The sequence below is a fragment of the Ananas comosus genome, linkage group 3 (assembly GCF_001540865.1).
Source record: "Ananas comosus cultivar F153 linkage group 3, ASM154086v1, whole genome shotgun sequence".
Taxonomy (NCBI): domain Eukaryota; kingdom Viridiplantae; phylum Streptophyta; class Magnoliopsida; order Poales; family Bromeliaceae; genus Ananas; species Ananas comosus.
The window spans coordinates 3,037,223-3,054,668 of record NC_033623.1 but is presented as its reverse complement, the minus strand read 5'-3'; the positions used below and the strand labels follow the sequence as shown (position 1 = coordinate 3,054,668).

Genomic DNA, 17,446 nt, shown 5'->3' with positions numbered 1-17,446 from the left:
AGACAAAATTGTAATAAAATTGTAGCAAAATTTTTTGAAATATAAACAAACATGTCACAGTAATTCAAATTTCAGTAAAGAGCATAGATGCCACTCGTTTGCATATAAAATAATTTCGTATAAAAAGAGTTTTTACCTCATATAGTTTCATATAAAATACTTTTCAGCAAAAATAATAATAATAATAATAATAATAATAATAATAGTTTTATATATGCATCGAAAATTTAAAAAGCACCCTTCTTTTCTCAATTCGTATATATAATTTTTTATTTTCATTCAAATTGGAGACATATGCGTGGAAATTAATTTTTTTTTGTCCCCAACTAAATACTAATAAATATAAACTTTTTTTTTCTAAGAAATTTTCTTAGAAAACATATTTTATATAGTTTTACAAGAAACTGAACACCATCTTAAAAAAAATTAAGATATAATGTAAATTATGTCCTAAGTTAATTATATTGTGCTAAGCGATTTTGCAAAAATCCCAATCTGAAACAAAAAATACTAGTTTTCAAACTAAAATCATTTTTTTGATAAATTTTTAATCCTCTTATTTAGTGTGGAAATATTTAAACTCAAAAATACCACTTGTACACTCTATCATAGCATGGAAATCTTATACAACGTATTATATTTAAACTCAAAAATACTACTTGTACAATCTATCATAGCATGTAAATCGGAAGTATAGCGGATTCGGTACTTCCGACTTTTTAATTTTTAGATCAATTTTTTTTATCACTTTAATTTTTGAATTAATGTTAGTATCCTATTAAAACCATTCAATTCTAAAAATACTATTCAATTCTAGAAAATACCGCAATCATTTCAATCATACAATTCTTAACTCAAAAGTTAAAAGATCAAAAATATCAAATCTTCTATACTTCCTATAGTATAGTAGATCTATACAAATTAGAAATACAATATCTGTCAATAAAATATTAGTTTTGAAATATTAATTTTTATATTATGTAAGTATAAATTTATGCCTAAGTATTAATAAAAGATGGGTAAACTTCAAATTGACTGTGTTTTTTTTCCTTTACTCAATATCATTCTGTCACCTGATTGTTCAAAAAATTATATTTTACTCTTCTATAATTTAATTTTTATTTTGTCAAAAAAATTCTATGTGTCAAATAAGGTGGGAAGGTAAAACTTTACATTTTATTTAAAAATTCTATATCAAAGTAGGGAGCAATTTAAAAATTTTATTAATTTTTTAATTTTAGAATAATAAAAAAATTAAAAATCTAGGATAATACGTTGTATAAGATTTACATATTACGGTAGCTTCACTCTTCTAATTTTGTAGGTCTGCTTTTGATCTAACCACCACACTGGCATCACTCTAAAGAATCTCTCTATCTCTGACTTTTTCTCTCTCAATAGAAAATTAAAAAGAATTCAGGAATAAAAAGAAAAAGAAAAAAGAGTTAAATACAATAAGATGATCAGATCCTCCTCCTTTTCTGAGATCTAGACTCTGGAGGTGAGGAGAGTAATCAGAAGAAGAAGAAGAAGAAGGGAGAGGGAGGAGATGCACGACTTCTGCTTCACGATCCCGTTCGGGGCGGCGGTGCTGGCGGGCGGCGTCGTCGGCTACGCGCGGCGGGGCAGCACGGCGTCGCTGGCGGGCGGCGTGGGGTCCGGCCTCGTCCTCCTCCTCGCCGGCTTCCTCAGCCTCTCCGCCTTCCGCCACCGCCGCAACTCCCTCCTCGCCCTCATCCTCGAAACCGGTCCCCGCTCCACCTCACAAAAACCTTCTCATTTACTTACTTTTTTCACTTCCTGCTTTTCCCCATTCCATGCCGAAATCTCGCACAGCATGTGTTACAGAAGGAAAATAATCGTGTGAAAAGAGAAGATCCCATCATTGCCTCACAGAAGATATTCTCAATATGCCTCATTATCCTTCTTGATTGAGTTAAATTATATGAGATATCTTTTCATAAGATTATTTCCTTCTATATATATATNCAACAGTCAAATTTTGACTACTGGGAAGGACATTTTGGTTCAAAAAATTTAAAAATTAAAAATAATTTAAAATTTTAATATTTTTGTAAATATATAAAAAAATTAAAATTTTTTAAATAAAATTAATAAAATAAAAAAAGGGCTGGCCTGAAGCCCGGCCCGGCCCGGCACGGCACCTGCAGTGCGGGCCGGGGGGCCGTGCTGGGCCGGGTTCCAAGAACTTTGGCCCGGCACGGCACAACCCGATTTTGGGGCCGGGCTGGCCTCCGGCCCGTTTCGGCTAGGGAAATGTGGACCGTGTCGGCTCGGCACGGCCCACATTACATCCCTATATCAGAACAATGATGCGAGTTCAATTCCCACATGCCGACTTTCTGCCCTGTGACAATAGACTTAGAAAACTAATAAGTTGAGTTGGGTGAGCCAAATAAGTTGAATAGCGTTGCGGTCCATAAGAGACTTAATGGCAAGAGGTCCAACAATTGACCCAATATTCAGATAGGTTGAATCAGAAAGAAATCTGTGAGCGCTATAGTTGAGTCTTAAGTGCGATGGGTGCACCTTTCCTATCTCAACAATGCTCAAATCTTTTTAAATTAGAAAATAGAAATAAAGTTAGTAAAGTGTAGTTGGTGTGTCCTTTATTCCATTTTGGTGGTTTCTGGCTGATGGCGAGTAGACTTTTTGACGGCATTTTTAGGTCCGTCAGCTTTCTTTTAAATAAAAAAATATGACTTTTTCCTTAACTTTTAATTAAGTCCTAATCTTTTAATTATCGCGACTTGATCTTCAATCTTTACTCTTTTAGGCTATTTTTCCTTTCGAAAAATTGTGGCAAAAGTCTATGGTGTGGGGATTTGAATTTTTTTAACGAGAATCTTTTATTTTTTGATTTTTCAGAATTAATCAAGTTAGTCAAATAAATTGAATGCATCACTGATTTTATTAAATTCAATCATTTTAATTACACTTTAACAAATAAAACTAAAAGCACTAATTGCTAATACCAAATAAAGTCATTCAATTTAATAAAATTTTCAACTTGTGCAATTAGAGTAACTCAATTCTAAACAGTCATTAGTAAAGAAACTATCAATAAAAATAAATAAAAAATAAAAGCTGAGAGGGGCAATTCCAAAATGAGCAATAGTACGGGATCCTTGCAGATTTTTACCGAAAAAAAAAAAAAAATTTGTCCCAAGAAATTTCTAAATTTACAACGCAAAGTGCTGGATAAACTTTATAACCCCTGTATTAGAAGTCGCAGAGATTTACAACTCCTTTGGAATTTTAACCCAAAGGAAAAAAAAAAAAAAACAAGCTTTATATTTGTAGGCCACTATTTACTGACAATCTTTTCTTTTTTATTTATCATATTAAACTAACAGCAGAAATACTTTTAAATAATAGAAAAACATACAAGAGGTACATTTGAAACAAAAAAAAAAAATGCGAAGATACATAAGATATTCCAATAGTATTAAGGGATATATAAGCATTAATCCCTAAAAATACATGCTATAAGCACGTCTTATCATCCTCTTATGTGATAATCCCTAAAAATACATGCTATAAGCACGTTTTATCATCCTCTTATGTGATAATGTGGAAATTTTCTATAAATAAAAAAAATAGGTGGCATAATCGCAATTTTAAAGTCATTGACTTTCTATCAAAGATATTAACATACCTAGAAAAAAAATTTTCACCTCAACTTTAGTTTTTAACTGAAAGTTGTTTTTCAACCTAAAAATTATTTATGAATAACGGGCGAAGTAATTTTTGACTTTAAATACTCACTTTTGTTGCTTGGTTGACCACACCTGCACTTTCGGTAGAAAATCAAACTCCTCAAAATAGTGCAATTAACTTTATTCCACCTATAGCCAAAGTCAATTATGGAAAAGAAAAGGTGAAAAAAAATTATTAACCCATCTCTCACATAATTAGGTTTTATGTTATTCACCTTTTGGCAACAAATAATAAAACTGGATGAACTTTAATTCTACAACTGCACAAAGAAATAGCGAAAGAAAATAATTGGGGTGGGGGGGCCTACGGCCAGGCAGGCTGTTGGCCGCAGCAGAAGGATGGGGGACTAACTAACCAACCGCACTGTTCCTGAGGGGGGGGGGGAGGGCGCCATACGGCCAAGTTAGCTGCTAGGCACATTAGAAGGAGTGGAAACTGAGTAACCCACCATCTTGTTCCTCAGATTAAGGCAACCAAAGGAAAAGGCAGCATGGGCAAGCCGTACGGCAAGCTAGGGTTCGACCCAAAGAAGAAGAAGGAGAGATTGAGTACTTCACCGAATCCCCGTACTACCCTACCGACCAAGCCATCGAGAGCGAGAAGGGCACAAGTGGCCGTACGCACACCAGGGCTTCGGAATTACATCCCCCAAAAGAGGGAAGCCACCAGAATCCCCCCAAACGCTGTCTGTCGTACGAGAGCTGTAGAGGGAAGGGAAGGTACCGCCATCCGACTGCGGAGCGAGGGCAGCGATCGTACAAACCGCCATCCCACACCGCCATGCCACCGAGCATTTCACGTGTAAGCAAAGCAATGTTGATGAAGACCCAACAAATTAATAAGGAGTGAGAGTAAGAGTGATCGAGTTGTAACGCCCCAATAGTCCCACATCGGATGGGATATTGATTCCGATAAATTTATATGAGGCCTACACGCTAGAAATAATAACTGGACTTAAGCATTTTGGGCCGGTGGTTTAGGCCTAACGAGTTATTGTTGCTAGCGGGTCGGGTCGTTGCACGAGTGAGAAAGAGTAGGAAGCAACAAATTAATGAAGAGTGGCAACAAATTAATGAAGAGTGATAGTGAGGATGAGAGAAGATCCGGCGATCAGACGCATGAGGAGAGTAAGTAAACAACTCCCCTACAAATGCGAAGAAGCCTCCAAACTTGCTCAGAACTCACCATTCAATGATATATATAGATGGTAGTTTAAATTTGAAACTTGTAAAAATTTAGTACTTGACATGTTATATTTTATTAATTATCAAGCATTTATGTTATTATAGTGTTGGGCACATGAAACATGCATGTATTGAGTGTTGTACTATTAATATGGTTGTATATGATACTGCTAACCCGTGTAATGCGACAGGTACATAATTAAAAAAAATATAGAAAACAACGACAAAGGAAGAGGAAATGGCGATGAAGAAGCGATGATGAGAGATGGAATTCATCTTGTCGATGAATAAAGGTAATAGTCGAAGGAAGAGGAAGAAGAACAGATCGACCTAACGGAGAGGTGTAATCCGATTTGGGTTCAATCAAAAAAAAAAAAGAAATTCGGTTCGATTCAAGTAAAGAAAGAGAAAAACTTGAGTCGGTTCGGGGTGGAGCCTACACTTGACAGTGATCGGTTTGGTTCAGACAAAAAAAGAGAAAAATTCAGTTGAAAGATGAAAACATGTGTAGTAGTTGGGTTAGTGATTGGTTCGGTTCAAATAAAAAAAGAGAAAAATTCGGTTCAATGATAAAAACATGTATAGTATAGTAGTTGGGTCTGTTCGGTCTAATGCAATAAGTTGACGTGGGTCGATGCAAGCAAAAAAAAAGAGAAATCAGTTCGGTTCAAGTAAAAAAAGAGAAAAATATATAGAAGACTTGAGCTGGTTTGGGAGAGTCTACACTCAACAATGATTAGTTTGGTTCAAATAAAGAAAAGAAAAATTTAGTTCGATTCAAGAAAAAAAAAAAGAGAAAAATATGTGGAGGATTTGAGCCGTTCCATGAGGCAAATTTAAGAAAAATAATATATAGATTTAGATATGAACATCTTTTCATTAAAATTTAATAAAATTATAATTACTTTTTAAATTTAGGAGGGTAAAATTTACGCCAGTATAAAGAATGTGCCATTTGCATTTACTTTGCAGGATACTTTGCAGGATTAGTGCAGTAGTGTATCAACAAACCTGATTGCGCGTTTAGGGCCACCAAAAAGCATAGTCATATTCTCTCTCTCTCTCTCTCTCTCTCGCTCTCTCTCTTTCTTTCTTTCTCCGGGGTGTCTGTCGCGAGGAAGGGGTGCTAGGCATCGATGGGGTGGCTTCTGTCGTTCGCAAAGGAAGTGGTCCAGTCAGCCGTGGCGTCCGTCGCTGCGGACGAGCTGGTTAGACTGCTTCCTTCTGTAGACCATGATCTCGAGGTGCTGCGGACAACCCTGCTCACGACCCGCCTCCGCGTCGACAAGGCCGAGCTGTGGCGCTTCAAGAACCCCCACTTCGACCAGCTGCTGATGCAACTGAAGGCCGCCTTCTACGACGCCGAGGACCTCATCGCCGAGTTCGACTACGTCGAGCTGCAGCAGAAGATCGAGGGCGGCCAGGCAAGTCAGCTCCTCTCTTCTTCTCTCGACTTGGTGAAGAATTTAATTTCCCGCCCTCCGGACAAAGTTCAGCGGTACCAGCGCAGGCTAGATGATGCTGTCGCCGCGGTCGAGAAAGCGATCGTAGATTTAAATTTTTGTGATGAGCCGAAGCTGTCTGGCATGCTGCGGCGGCGGCAGACGGGCTCGTCCGTCACCGAACCAGAAGTTTTCGGCCGTGACGAGGAGCGTGAGAGGGTGATTGCACTGCTGCTGCCGTTTGGCGATGAATCCAGGAAAAGTAACGATGAGAATTACAGTGACGGTGAATCTGTTTCTACCAAAAGAACAAAGCGGGAGAATGTGTCCGTCCTACCGATAGTCGGGATGGGAGGGGTGGGGAAAACTACTCTGGCTCAGCTCGTCTATAACGATCCGAGAATCCAAAACTACTTTGAGATGAGAATCTGGGTTTGTGTCTCCAACTTCTTCGACGTCAAAAGGCTAACTAAGGAGGTAGTAAATAATGCTAAAATGAGGTACCAAACAAACGGCAAGAATTTAAGTTCCCTTCAAGTGCTTCTCACTAAGATGGCGACGTCGAAGAGGTTTCTTCTCGTCCTTGACGATGTGTGGAATGAGGACAAAATGGAATGGCAAAAGTTCTATGCACCGATTAGGAATGGGCAGCGGGGAAGTATGATCTTGACGACCACGCGGTCGTTGAAGGTCGCCGATGTAATGGGCACAGCAGATTCTGTCTTTCTAGAGGGCTTACCAGATGATTCTTTTTGGGAATTCTTCAAGGTATGTGCATTTGGTTATGAGAAGGAAAGCGTCAATCAAGAGCTCGAGAGCATTGGTAAGAAGATTGCTACCAAGTTGAAGGGATCCCTGTTAGCGGCGAAAACAGTAGGAGGCCTATTGAGTGAGAAAATGGAAGCCAAGCACTGGAGGACTATCATGAATAGTGAAATGTGGAAACTACGACATGGTGAAAATGGCATCCTTCCCGCCCTGCAATTGAGCTATCAATACCTGCCGCCACATCTTAAGCGGTGTTTCTCAATTTGCTCCTTCTTTCCCAAAGATTACGAATTCTACGAAGATTCTCTAGTTGAGTTCTGGGTGGCACAAGGCTTTATCATGCCGGAAGATGACATGCTATTGAAAGACGTAGGGACCAGGTACTTGCATGAGTTGACAAGCCGATCCTTCTTTCAACAAGTTCACCAGCGTAGAAAATGCTATTTGATCCATGATTTAATGCATGACTTGGCCCTCTCTGTTTCAGCGCATGAAGTTCTAATGTTACAAAATGACAAAAATGAACAAAGGACTAGCCCTTCTATTGTTCGCCACTTGGCAATATGTGCCTCAAATCTGGAGTTGAGTACTTTAAATGACTTAGGTAGGTATGATAGGTTGCGATCGATTCTAAGAGAAAGCTTTCCTCAATTTGGGAACAGCGGCTATTTACAAGTTATTTTGCCTTCTACGATTAAAACCTGGTTTAGTCAGCTCAGATATATCCGCTTACTAGACATAAGCCATTGTGCTATTCAAGAACTGCCCGAGAACATTGACAACTTAAAACTTCTCCAATACCTTGACATCTCAAATACTCATATTAAAAGGTTACCTGAGTCATTCTGTCGCCTGTATAATCTACGAGTTTTGAATCTACTTAGGTGTCCACTTCAGAGCTTTCCTAAAGGCTTTACGAAGCTGATTAACTTATGGAAACTTCATATGAAAGATAGCTTGTTTTCCGAGGTACCTGAGATCGGGAAGCTAACTGCTCTTCAAGTGTTGCCAGCTTTTGAAGTTCGACAGGACAAAGGACATAGGATTACAGAACTAAAGGATTTGACTCAACTTCAGAGAACGTTGTGTATTACGCATCTTGAAAACGTTGAGAGCCAGGAAGAAGCGCGTCAAGCCAAGCTATGTGACAAAGAATACCTAGATAAGTTGGTTCTGGAGTGGTCTCCTAGCAGAAGTACAAGTTCAGCACGCAATGACTTCTCCCTTCATGAAGAGGTGCTTGAAGGCCTCCAGCCGCATCCAAACCTGAAGAAATTGGATATTGTATCCTATTGTGGTGAAAAATATCCAAGTTGGTTGCAGATACAAGTATTACCTCTCCTAAGCTCACTCCAAATTAAATATTGCCCCGATATTAAGGATGTATTCAGGCTCCCTCACTCCCTTAAATCATTGGTACTTGCTGATGTGGGTTTGGAGGCACTTCCAAAATTGTTGGATGAAGATTCAGCTGTAGAAGGCACAAGCAGGAAAAGCATCAAGAGCTCATCCCTCTCTGACTTGCAAATTGTAAACTTGTCTAAGCTAACAAGTCTTCAAGAGTGGTTGTTGCCGCTCCACCTACCGGCCCTCAAATCAATTAATATAGTCAATTGTAACGAGCTAAAGTCGCTGCCGATCGACAGATTTAAAGAATTCTCCTCTCTTGAGGTGTTAGACATACAAAATTGCCCCAATCTCACCAGCGAAAGGAAATTGGTCTTGCCATCATCCATGTTGTCACTTAAAATAGATTCGTGCGGTGATCTAGACAATTCACTTCCCAGTTGCCTACAAAATCTGACCTCTCTCGCTTCCTTGCACCTATGCAATTGCGAGCAAATAGAATGCCTGCCAGGAAATGTGTTCCGTAACTTGACAGCTCTTAAGTTATTAAAGATAGAGAACTGTCCAAAGCTAAGGTCTTTAGGCGGATCAGAGGCACTTACATCACTCAAAATTGTGAACATTTCAGACTGCCCTGGGCTTATGGAATCCGAGCCATTGATGTCTGTTGAAAAAGTGAGGAAGGAAGATACATCAGCGCTGAAGTTGGTCATCGACAACACTGCACTTCTCCGACTTTCATTTTTCAAAACTTTGTTGGCCTCCACCATGTCTCTTGAAATTCTGGGATCCCCCGAAACTCTGATGTTTGTTGGAGGGGACGATGAATGGGTGCAAATCCTCAAACCGCTTCAATCTCTATCGTTTGACTGCTGTTCTTATCTCAAATCACTGCCAGCTTGGTTGCACGGCTTGACTTCCTTGCAAGAGTTGATAATAAATGATTGCCCTGAGATCGACTTGCTGCCAAGCCTGCCTACCACCCTGGAATACTTATATTTTTCCAACTGCAATTCAGTGTTGACAGAGCAGCTGAAAATGCACGAAGCAGTGATACAGCAGCGTCGATCTCATAGATTTGCGGCAGGTCCTTCCAACACCGTCATTTAGGTATGTAAATCCTTTTGTTCCTTGCCGCTCAAGTCGACATATCGTAGATGATTCTTAATCTGATTAATTTTAGTATTTTAATCGATAACTGATGGAATCATCTGAAATCATGACAACCAATCTTATAGATTTTAATTATTTCTGCTGCTTCTTTCTGTTACAGCAAATGAAAGGGATGTAATGATATATATTTTGTATATTTCGTATTCATTCTGTTTAATTTACTGCTTTATTTTGTAAAACGGAAATGTTTTCGAACTGCGAAGAGCATGGAGGAGGTTGTAAGTTCCATTTGATTTACCTCATTGGCTCAAACTTTATCCCTTTTTTTAATCCTTAACTCACATTTTCTTAATCCAAATTCACAGGTGTGAGAGTATTTTAATTCTCATTTTTTACTTGGTGTTGCAGAAGCATGTTGTTCTGGTTGTAGGCTCGATGCAGTTAAACTATTAAACACGGTTGTTGTTTTTGTTGTTGTTTAATCAACCTTGGTTGGATTTATTGACCACCACTTTTGCTATTTTGGATGTGGTTATATTTTCTGAGATGCTCATAAAGATATTGAAATAGATATGTGTTAAATATACATTATCTTTGGAAACAGAAGCTTTATTTTTCTGGTTCTTAGATGGATATAATTGAAGTTTTTATGGCAAGGGTTTTTTTTTTTTTTCTTTTTTTTTTAGGGTTAAGAATTCTCTATGGCGTTCTCTTATATATTTATTGTTTTATAATGTGAATAGCAAAGGGAAGTTATTAAAGTGGTGGTGATGTGGATNCTTATTACCGATCGTCCCTAGAGCAAGTGGAGGACTTGGTTGTTGGTATCCGAGACCCAATTTCGAGTTCTAGTTGATTCACATTTCCAGCTAAGTTTATTTCTAAATGAAATAAACGAAGCGGGTAGCGTGCTACCTATCTCTCTCAAAAAAAAAAGAAAAAAAAAAAAGAAGTCGGCTTATTCGGTATAAGAATTCCTTTTTTGAGTAAACATGGATAAACCCTATTTGGGTAACTTCGGTATAAGAATTCTCTAGTGTGATTGTAAGAAAGGAGTTTGATTTTTGCTCCTTGAAAGGTTTGGATATCCATGATTTGGTAGGATATCATATTTCACTTGCGGGGGAATTTATCTTATCTAAAAAATTGACTTGAAAGCCAAATACAGTATTATATTCTGCCAAATGTACAAGCTTTTCAAGAAAGTCATGGAGATATGCTACACAAGATATTCATACATCCGAATAGGGCCGTAGAAGCAGAAGTCGTGCATCTACCAAATGGTTGTTTGGTAGGACTATTTTTTGGGCCATTTACTATCGAACCGATCCCGAAGTTAGCTTATAAAAAAGCTACACTAAACGAAGGTAGCTTATCAAAATAATATGACAAGTAAAAATTGCTTGATACTCTTGAATAATGCAAGTGAGCAAGATCAGTACAAACCAAAAGATACTAACAAAGAAACACCCTCTACTGTGTTACTCGGAAGATCGATTTGATGGGAATTAGCTTAACCAACTTGGCATCTGCTGGTCTTTTTAATTCACATTTCAAGTTTGTAGTATCTCACTTCTATTTTGTTCCCTTTAGGCACTTGTCTTTTCCAGGTATCTAGCTGAGTAGCTGGTACAATTCTACTGCTATTTAAGTACAATTCTAGTGCTATTTAGATCTTGCTACTTAGATCTTGCAGTTTTTTTTTTTTTTTTTTTTTGACAACCTTCTTATTTGGGTATTTCTAAGTTTGAAAACATTCTAATTTGAGTCCTGCTAACTTTTTAGTTTAAGATCTTCATTTCTTTTTTCATAAAATATATTGCGCATGAGCTCCTGAGAATTGCTATCTGCTACAAATGACATTTTGTTAAATGACAGCAAGAGGGTGGAATTTTTAGTTTGGTAAGAAAATCCATTGGACCAAGTTCTTATAATATGTTTTAATCTTTTGTTTTTCCCCACTTTTATACTCTGTTTGCGATTATATCTCGGGTTCCTATCTCTGGTTCCTATCTCTGGTTCCTTTGTTCTTCTGTTCTTCATTTGTATCTGTATTCTATTTTTGTTCTCTTGTGATCTAACTTTTGGTTACTTTTTGTTATGCAAACAGTTTGTGCACTGGCATTAACATACATCATGGGGCAAAGATACCTTGAAACTTCAAAAATAATGCCTGCTGGAGTTGTTGCTGCTCTCAGGTCTTCTTTATTCTTCTTTACTTTATTCCACTTACTTTATTCCACTTACTTTATTCCACTTTACTTTTTCTTCTTTACAGTACGCACTTAAGTTCAGTGGTACTGTAGTATCATAGTCAGCATAGGCTAGTTAATTAATAAATATAAAAGTTAAGATCCCTGTGGACTCTAGTGGTCACAGGAAATTGTTAGTAACTGCTAAAAAGCATCTAGATGATCTTATCATTTCTTATACAATTGGGTATTCTTTTACGTCTGCAATGTGTGGGAACCAAAGACGTGTATAGATGTCGGATACGTCGTTCAGTGACAACTTCTTTGGGTGGAATTTCCCTCTTGTGGTTACAATATAGGAGCGTGTTTTTTAAGACATTATGAAACCTGTCGAATAATCATTTTGGAGGATAGTAAACCTCATTTGAGTTGATTTACGATATTCTCCAGAAGGAGGGCTAACCTTTCTTACTCAATAGACACCTTTTTTAATTGTAATGTTCACCATCGACCAGCTTGTAAATGGTGAGGAACTAATGATATGTATGCTGAATAAGATTTTAGACATCCAAACATGCTACAAGCGGCGTTTCTCATCCTCTGCTACCATAAAGATATGTGTCCCATTACTAAAAGCAATTGTCTTGTATGATATCATATGTTATGCTAATCGGATCCACTTGCAGTGCACTTATGTCTGGCTTCTATCTCTACAAGATTGCGACTGGTGGGAATCACTTCCCAGCCAAAGCAGAGTGAAGTTGAGTTCTCTTACTGTGCAAGCATAGCGAAGGCAACAACTATGTTTAGAAACGAGGGAATATTAACCAGGTTCTTTGTATTGTGACTTTTTTGTTGCATCGAATGCATGTCATACCTGCTGGCTTCCATTAGTGACAATGAAGGGAAAGTACATTATTTACAGATTATCCCAAGTAGGAAATACGAAATATCATGCAAACTGTTTTCTATTACTCGGATAGGACTTCCTTCTCAAGAAAGTAGTATTTGTTATTGGCACTTTTCATGCAAAATGTTGATGAGGAAGGCTGTAATGGATGTCTCCTGATTGTTCTGTTGCTGTATTGCTTATGATGAATAAGTTTTGGGTAACAGTTGAGGGGATTTGGAACCATATTCTTTCTTCTCAGAATCTATGTTTGAGCTTTCAAATTACCAGTCATGCCATAAGAGATGATGTAGAGTATAGTTACTATAGCAAAAATAGTGGCTTTTCAATGCTTTTTTCTTTGTTCTTCGATTTGATAATAACAATGGCTGGTATTAGGCTGTTAATTAGTTTTTCTGGTTAAATATAATTGAATGAGTTGAAATTTTGTCTTGAAATATTTCTAGATTACTAAATCAAGGATACTACTGACTTTGTTATGTGATGCATTTTATTTTGGTATTAATTAGTAATTACGTTGCCCTTAACTATCCAGTTTTGAGATTCAAACAACTTTGCTACTAATTTGAGACTTTCTTGCATGAAAAAAGACAAAAAAAAAGAAAAAAAAGTCTATCTTCTTTCACGTACCGCTTCGTCGATCTTCTGCTTTCCACTTTGTCTGTGGATCTTTCTGGTTCTCAATGCACATTGTGCGTGCATTGAGAAAATTCTGTCCCGTCGAGTTGCTGTCGATCCCGAGGTAATAAGAAGGAGAAAATGTTAAAAGCGAGATATATATCCAGATCTTAAAAAAAATTTTAAATTTTAAATTTTAAATTTTAAAATTTAAAATTTAAATCTAAATTTAGATTTTCAATTTCAAATATAAAATCTAAATTTGAAACTTAAATTTTCAATTTAAAATTTAAAATTTTAAATTCAAATTTCAAATTTGAGAATTAAAAAATTAAAAATTAAAAATTAAAAATTTAGAAAGTTTAAATTTAAACTCAAAATTTAAAATTTAAAATTTTATATTAAATTAAAATTTAATATTTAATATTTGATTTTAAAAATTTGACATGTGTAATTTGAGAATTAAAACTTATAATTTTGAATTTAAAATTTAAGGTGAAATTTAATATTTGAAATTTAATATCTAAATTTAAGGTTTTAAAATTTGAAATTTAAATTTCAAAAGTTAAAATTTTAAACAAATTTAAATATATATTTAAAATTTAAATTTAAATTTAAAATTTGAATCGAAAATTGATATAAAAATTTAAAGTTTGAGTTTAAAATCAAAATCAGATTTTAAAAAGTAGGTTTTAATTGCTTTTAATTTTAGTTTCGAAAATCAGAAAATTGGTTCTAAAAATTAGAATCACATTTTAAAACACGGTTAGTCAAACGTTATACTGAGTTGAAAACCACTTTTGGACTCAAAATCATTTTTAAAAATTAGGCCAAACACCCACAAAGTTTTATTAGAACTCTAATTCAATTAGACCTCTATTAAACTCTATATATATAATAACTAACATTTCTAAAATNGGCACTTACATCACTCAAAATTGTGAACATTTCAGACTGCCCTGGGCTTATGGAATCCGAGCCATTGATGTCTGTTGAAAAAGTGAGGAAGGAAGATACATCAGCGCTGAAGTTGGTCATCGACAACACTGCACTTCTCCGACTTTCATTTTTCAAAACTTTGTTGGCCTCCACCATGTCTCTTGAAATTCTGGGATCCCCCGAAACTCTGATGTTTGTTGGAGGGGACGATGAATGGGTGCAAATCCTCAAACCGCTTCAATCTCTATCGTTTGACTGCTGTTCTTATCTCAAATCACTGCCAGCTTGGTTGCACGGCTTGACTTCCTTGCAAGAGTTGATAATAAATGATTGCCCTGAGATCGACTTGCTGCCAAGCCTGCCTACCACCCTGGAATACTTATATTTTTCCAACTGCAATTCAGTGTTGACAGAGCAGCTGAAAATGCACGAAGCAGTGATACAGCAGCGTCGATCTCATAGATTTGCGGCAGGTCCTTCCAACACCGTCATTTAGGTATGTAAATCCTTTTGTTCCTTGCCGCTCAAGTCGACATATCGTAGATGATTCTTAATCTGATTAATTTTAGTATTTTAATCGATAACTGATGGAATCATCTGAAATCATGACAACCAATCTTATAGATTTTAATTATTTCTGCTGCTTCTTTCTGTTACAGCAAATGAAAGGGATGTAATGATATATATTTTGTATATTTCGTATTCATTCTGTTTAATTTACTGCTTTATTTTGTAAAACGGAAATGTTTTCGAACTGCGAAGAGCATGGAGGAGGTTGTAAGTTCCATTTGATTTACCTCATTGGCTCAAACTTTATCCCTTTTTTTAATCCTTAACTCACATTTTCTTAATCCAAATTCACAGGTGTGAGAGTATTTTAATTCTCATTTTTTACTTGGTGTTGCAGAAGCATGTTGTTCTGGTTGTAGGCTCGATGCAGTTAAACTATTAAACACGGTTGTTGTTTTTGTTGTTGTTTAATCAACCTTGGTTGGATTTATTGACCACCACTTTTGCTATTTTGGATGTGGTTATATTTTCTGAGATGCTCATAAAGATATTGAAATAGATATGTGTTAAATATACATTATCTTTGGAAACAGAAGCTTTATTTTTCTGGTTCTTAGATGGATATAATTGAAGTTTTTATGGCAAGGGTTTTTTTTTTTTCTTTTTTTTGTAGGGTTAAGAATTCTCTATGAAGTTCTCTAATATATTTATTGTTTTATAATGTGAATAGCAAACTACATAAGCATTTATGCTATATTCAGCCTGTAACAATGTTACTTTCATTGTGGAACTGCTTATATGCTGGCATATGCAGCTGCATATCGCGTATGCGATATGTAGTGGCTTGAGTTGGCTGTCTCCCCATGAAGGGTTCTTTAGAACATTGACAAGCACAAGAAGAGAAAGCAAGGACAAGTGAAAATGAAGAAAGATTGTTTTGAAGCTGCCAATTAACCCACTTCTGTAACAAAAGGTGATGCTGAAAACACAAATTTCATTGAAGAATGTTTCATCCTTTTAAAGATGGATCTTCGAACAACACTAAGCTAACAAATGTTAGGACATTGAAATGAAAATGAAACAAATAGGTAAGATACCCAAAATGACAATTGTTATAAACNAATATATATGTCTCTCATTTAGATAAATATTATAATGCATAGCTTCCAACATAGAATTTTATTAGAACTCTAATCCAATTAGGCTTCTCATTAAATTTCAATTATAACTAACATATCTAAAATCCATCTTTATCTTAGTCTTTACATATATTAATTGGCAATAACATCACCACAAGGAAATGACCCCTTATTGTGCCACTTCTTTATTTAAGGCATGAGCAACTGTGCACCTTAAATTAACTCTAAAATATGTAAAAAAATAAATTCTCGTGATATAATAATTTATTTAAATATTTTATATTAAAAATATTATATCATATGTTACATTATAGTGCTAATTATTAAACATTTTATTAATAATCTAATATACTGTATGGTGTATGGAGTATAAGTGTGAACTAGGTGCAACAAAGACTTTTCCTCTCTCATAATAGTTGACAAGCCCCCCACATCATGGATCAACAAAAATGGCTTCGTTCTCAGCCACCTTGCCATTTAAGCTAAGAACCAATTGGAGCTTGCAATTGTTCAATAATAATTTTTCATGCATTGGTGCATCGTGAACCGACTCTAAAATGTATATCAAAAATAAATTTATACTGTACAATAAATTATTTAAGTAATTTATATTATATATTTTATTTTATATACTAATTATCATATAATTTATCCATAATCTAATATTTTGTACGGTGTATGGAATATTAGTATACACTAGGTACAAGGAAAAACTCATCATCTCTCTTTTGAAATTATGAGCGACTCTATTATATTATTCTCTATACCGGGTGTATATATATGTACATACATCACATCCTAAAGCCGTTTAATGAAGATTTTAAAATCTTATTTATTAAATATAATTTTAATTACTAAACCTTATAGATTAGATATATTTGATTAAAATTTAATATTACAATATTGGTCACCTAATATAATTTATTATGGTGTATAGAGTGTTAATATGCATCAGGTGTATGTAATATTTTCTTTTTACTCCAATCAATTTTCATCGGATAAAGGATACACTCACCTTTTCGGCAATTTGAAATAAATCCCCTAATTTTAACTTTTTGTTAGATTATAGAATAGATACTAGCAATCCAAATTGTTAAGTTTAATTAAATTTTAAATAAAATTATTAGAATAATTTAGCCTTTTAAATACTGAAAATTTAAAAAATATTAATAAAAAATATTATCTTTTTTATAATGTATATAAGGTAAATTTATATTTTAGATTTTGGTTCAAATTTGTAGTTATCTAAGGAAGTTAAATCCTATTTTAATTAGAACATGATATAATTTAAATTTAATTTGGACAAGCGGAGTATGAGTAAGAGTCTAATTCAAATAGGATTAGAATTAGACTAAAGTTTGAAATCTTACATTATATATATATATATATGAGATGTAGGGCCGCATGAGAAAATTAATTAAGTCCTTAATTAAATTCCAAGCCGTCTGTGCTGTTGGTGCCGGTGGTCTCGTGGCAGCGGCGGCACAGCGCGCATTGCAGGGAGACGAGCCGTACATTGCCTTTGGTCAGCCGAGCCGCGAGA

At 35.6% G+C, this 17,446-nt stretch overlaps 2 protein-coding genes across 4 annotated transcripts; both read left to right on the top strand.

Moving 5' to 3' along the window:
• LOC109707638 (protein FATTY ACID EXPORT 5-like) lies at positions 1,321-12,924 on the top strand. The gene is made up of 3 exons (XM_020229065.1): positions 1,321-1,748; positions 11,706-11,793; positions 12,474-12,924. The coding sequence occupies exons 1-3, from the start codon at positions 1,550-1,552 to the stop codon at positions 12,544-12,546; spliced, it is 360 nt and encodes a 119-aa protein (XP_020084654.1). The 5' UTR covers positions 1,321-1,549; the 3' UTR covers positions 12,547-12,924.
• Positions 5,938-15,339, top strand: LOC109707637 (disease resistance protein RGA2-like). 3 transcript variants are annotated; one of them, XM_020229062.1, is made up of 3 exons: positions 5,938-9,084; positions 14,243-14,750; positions 15,162-15,339. In XM_020229062.1, the coding sequence occupies exons 1-2, from the start codon at positions 6,062-6,064 to the stop codon at positions 14,748-14,750; spliced, it is 3,531 nt and encodes a 1,176-aa protein (XP_020084651.1). In that variant the 5' UTR covers positions 5,938-6,061; the 3' UTR covers positions 15,162-15,339. The 3 variants fall into 3 exon arrangements, with proteins under 3 accessions (XP_020084651.1, XP_020084650.1, XP_020084649.1); XM_020229061.1 differs by lacking the exons at positions 14,243-14,750; positions 15,162-15,339 and adding an exon at positions 10,004-10,181 and having other exon boundaries at positions 5,938-9,592; XM_020229060.1 differs by having other exon boundaries at positions 5,939-9,084; positions 14,243-15,339.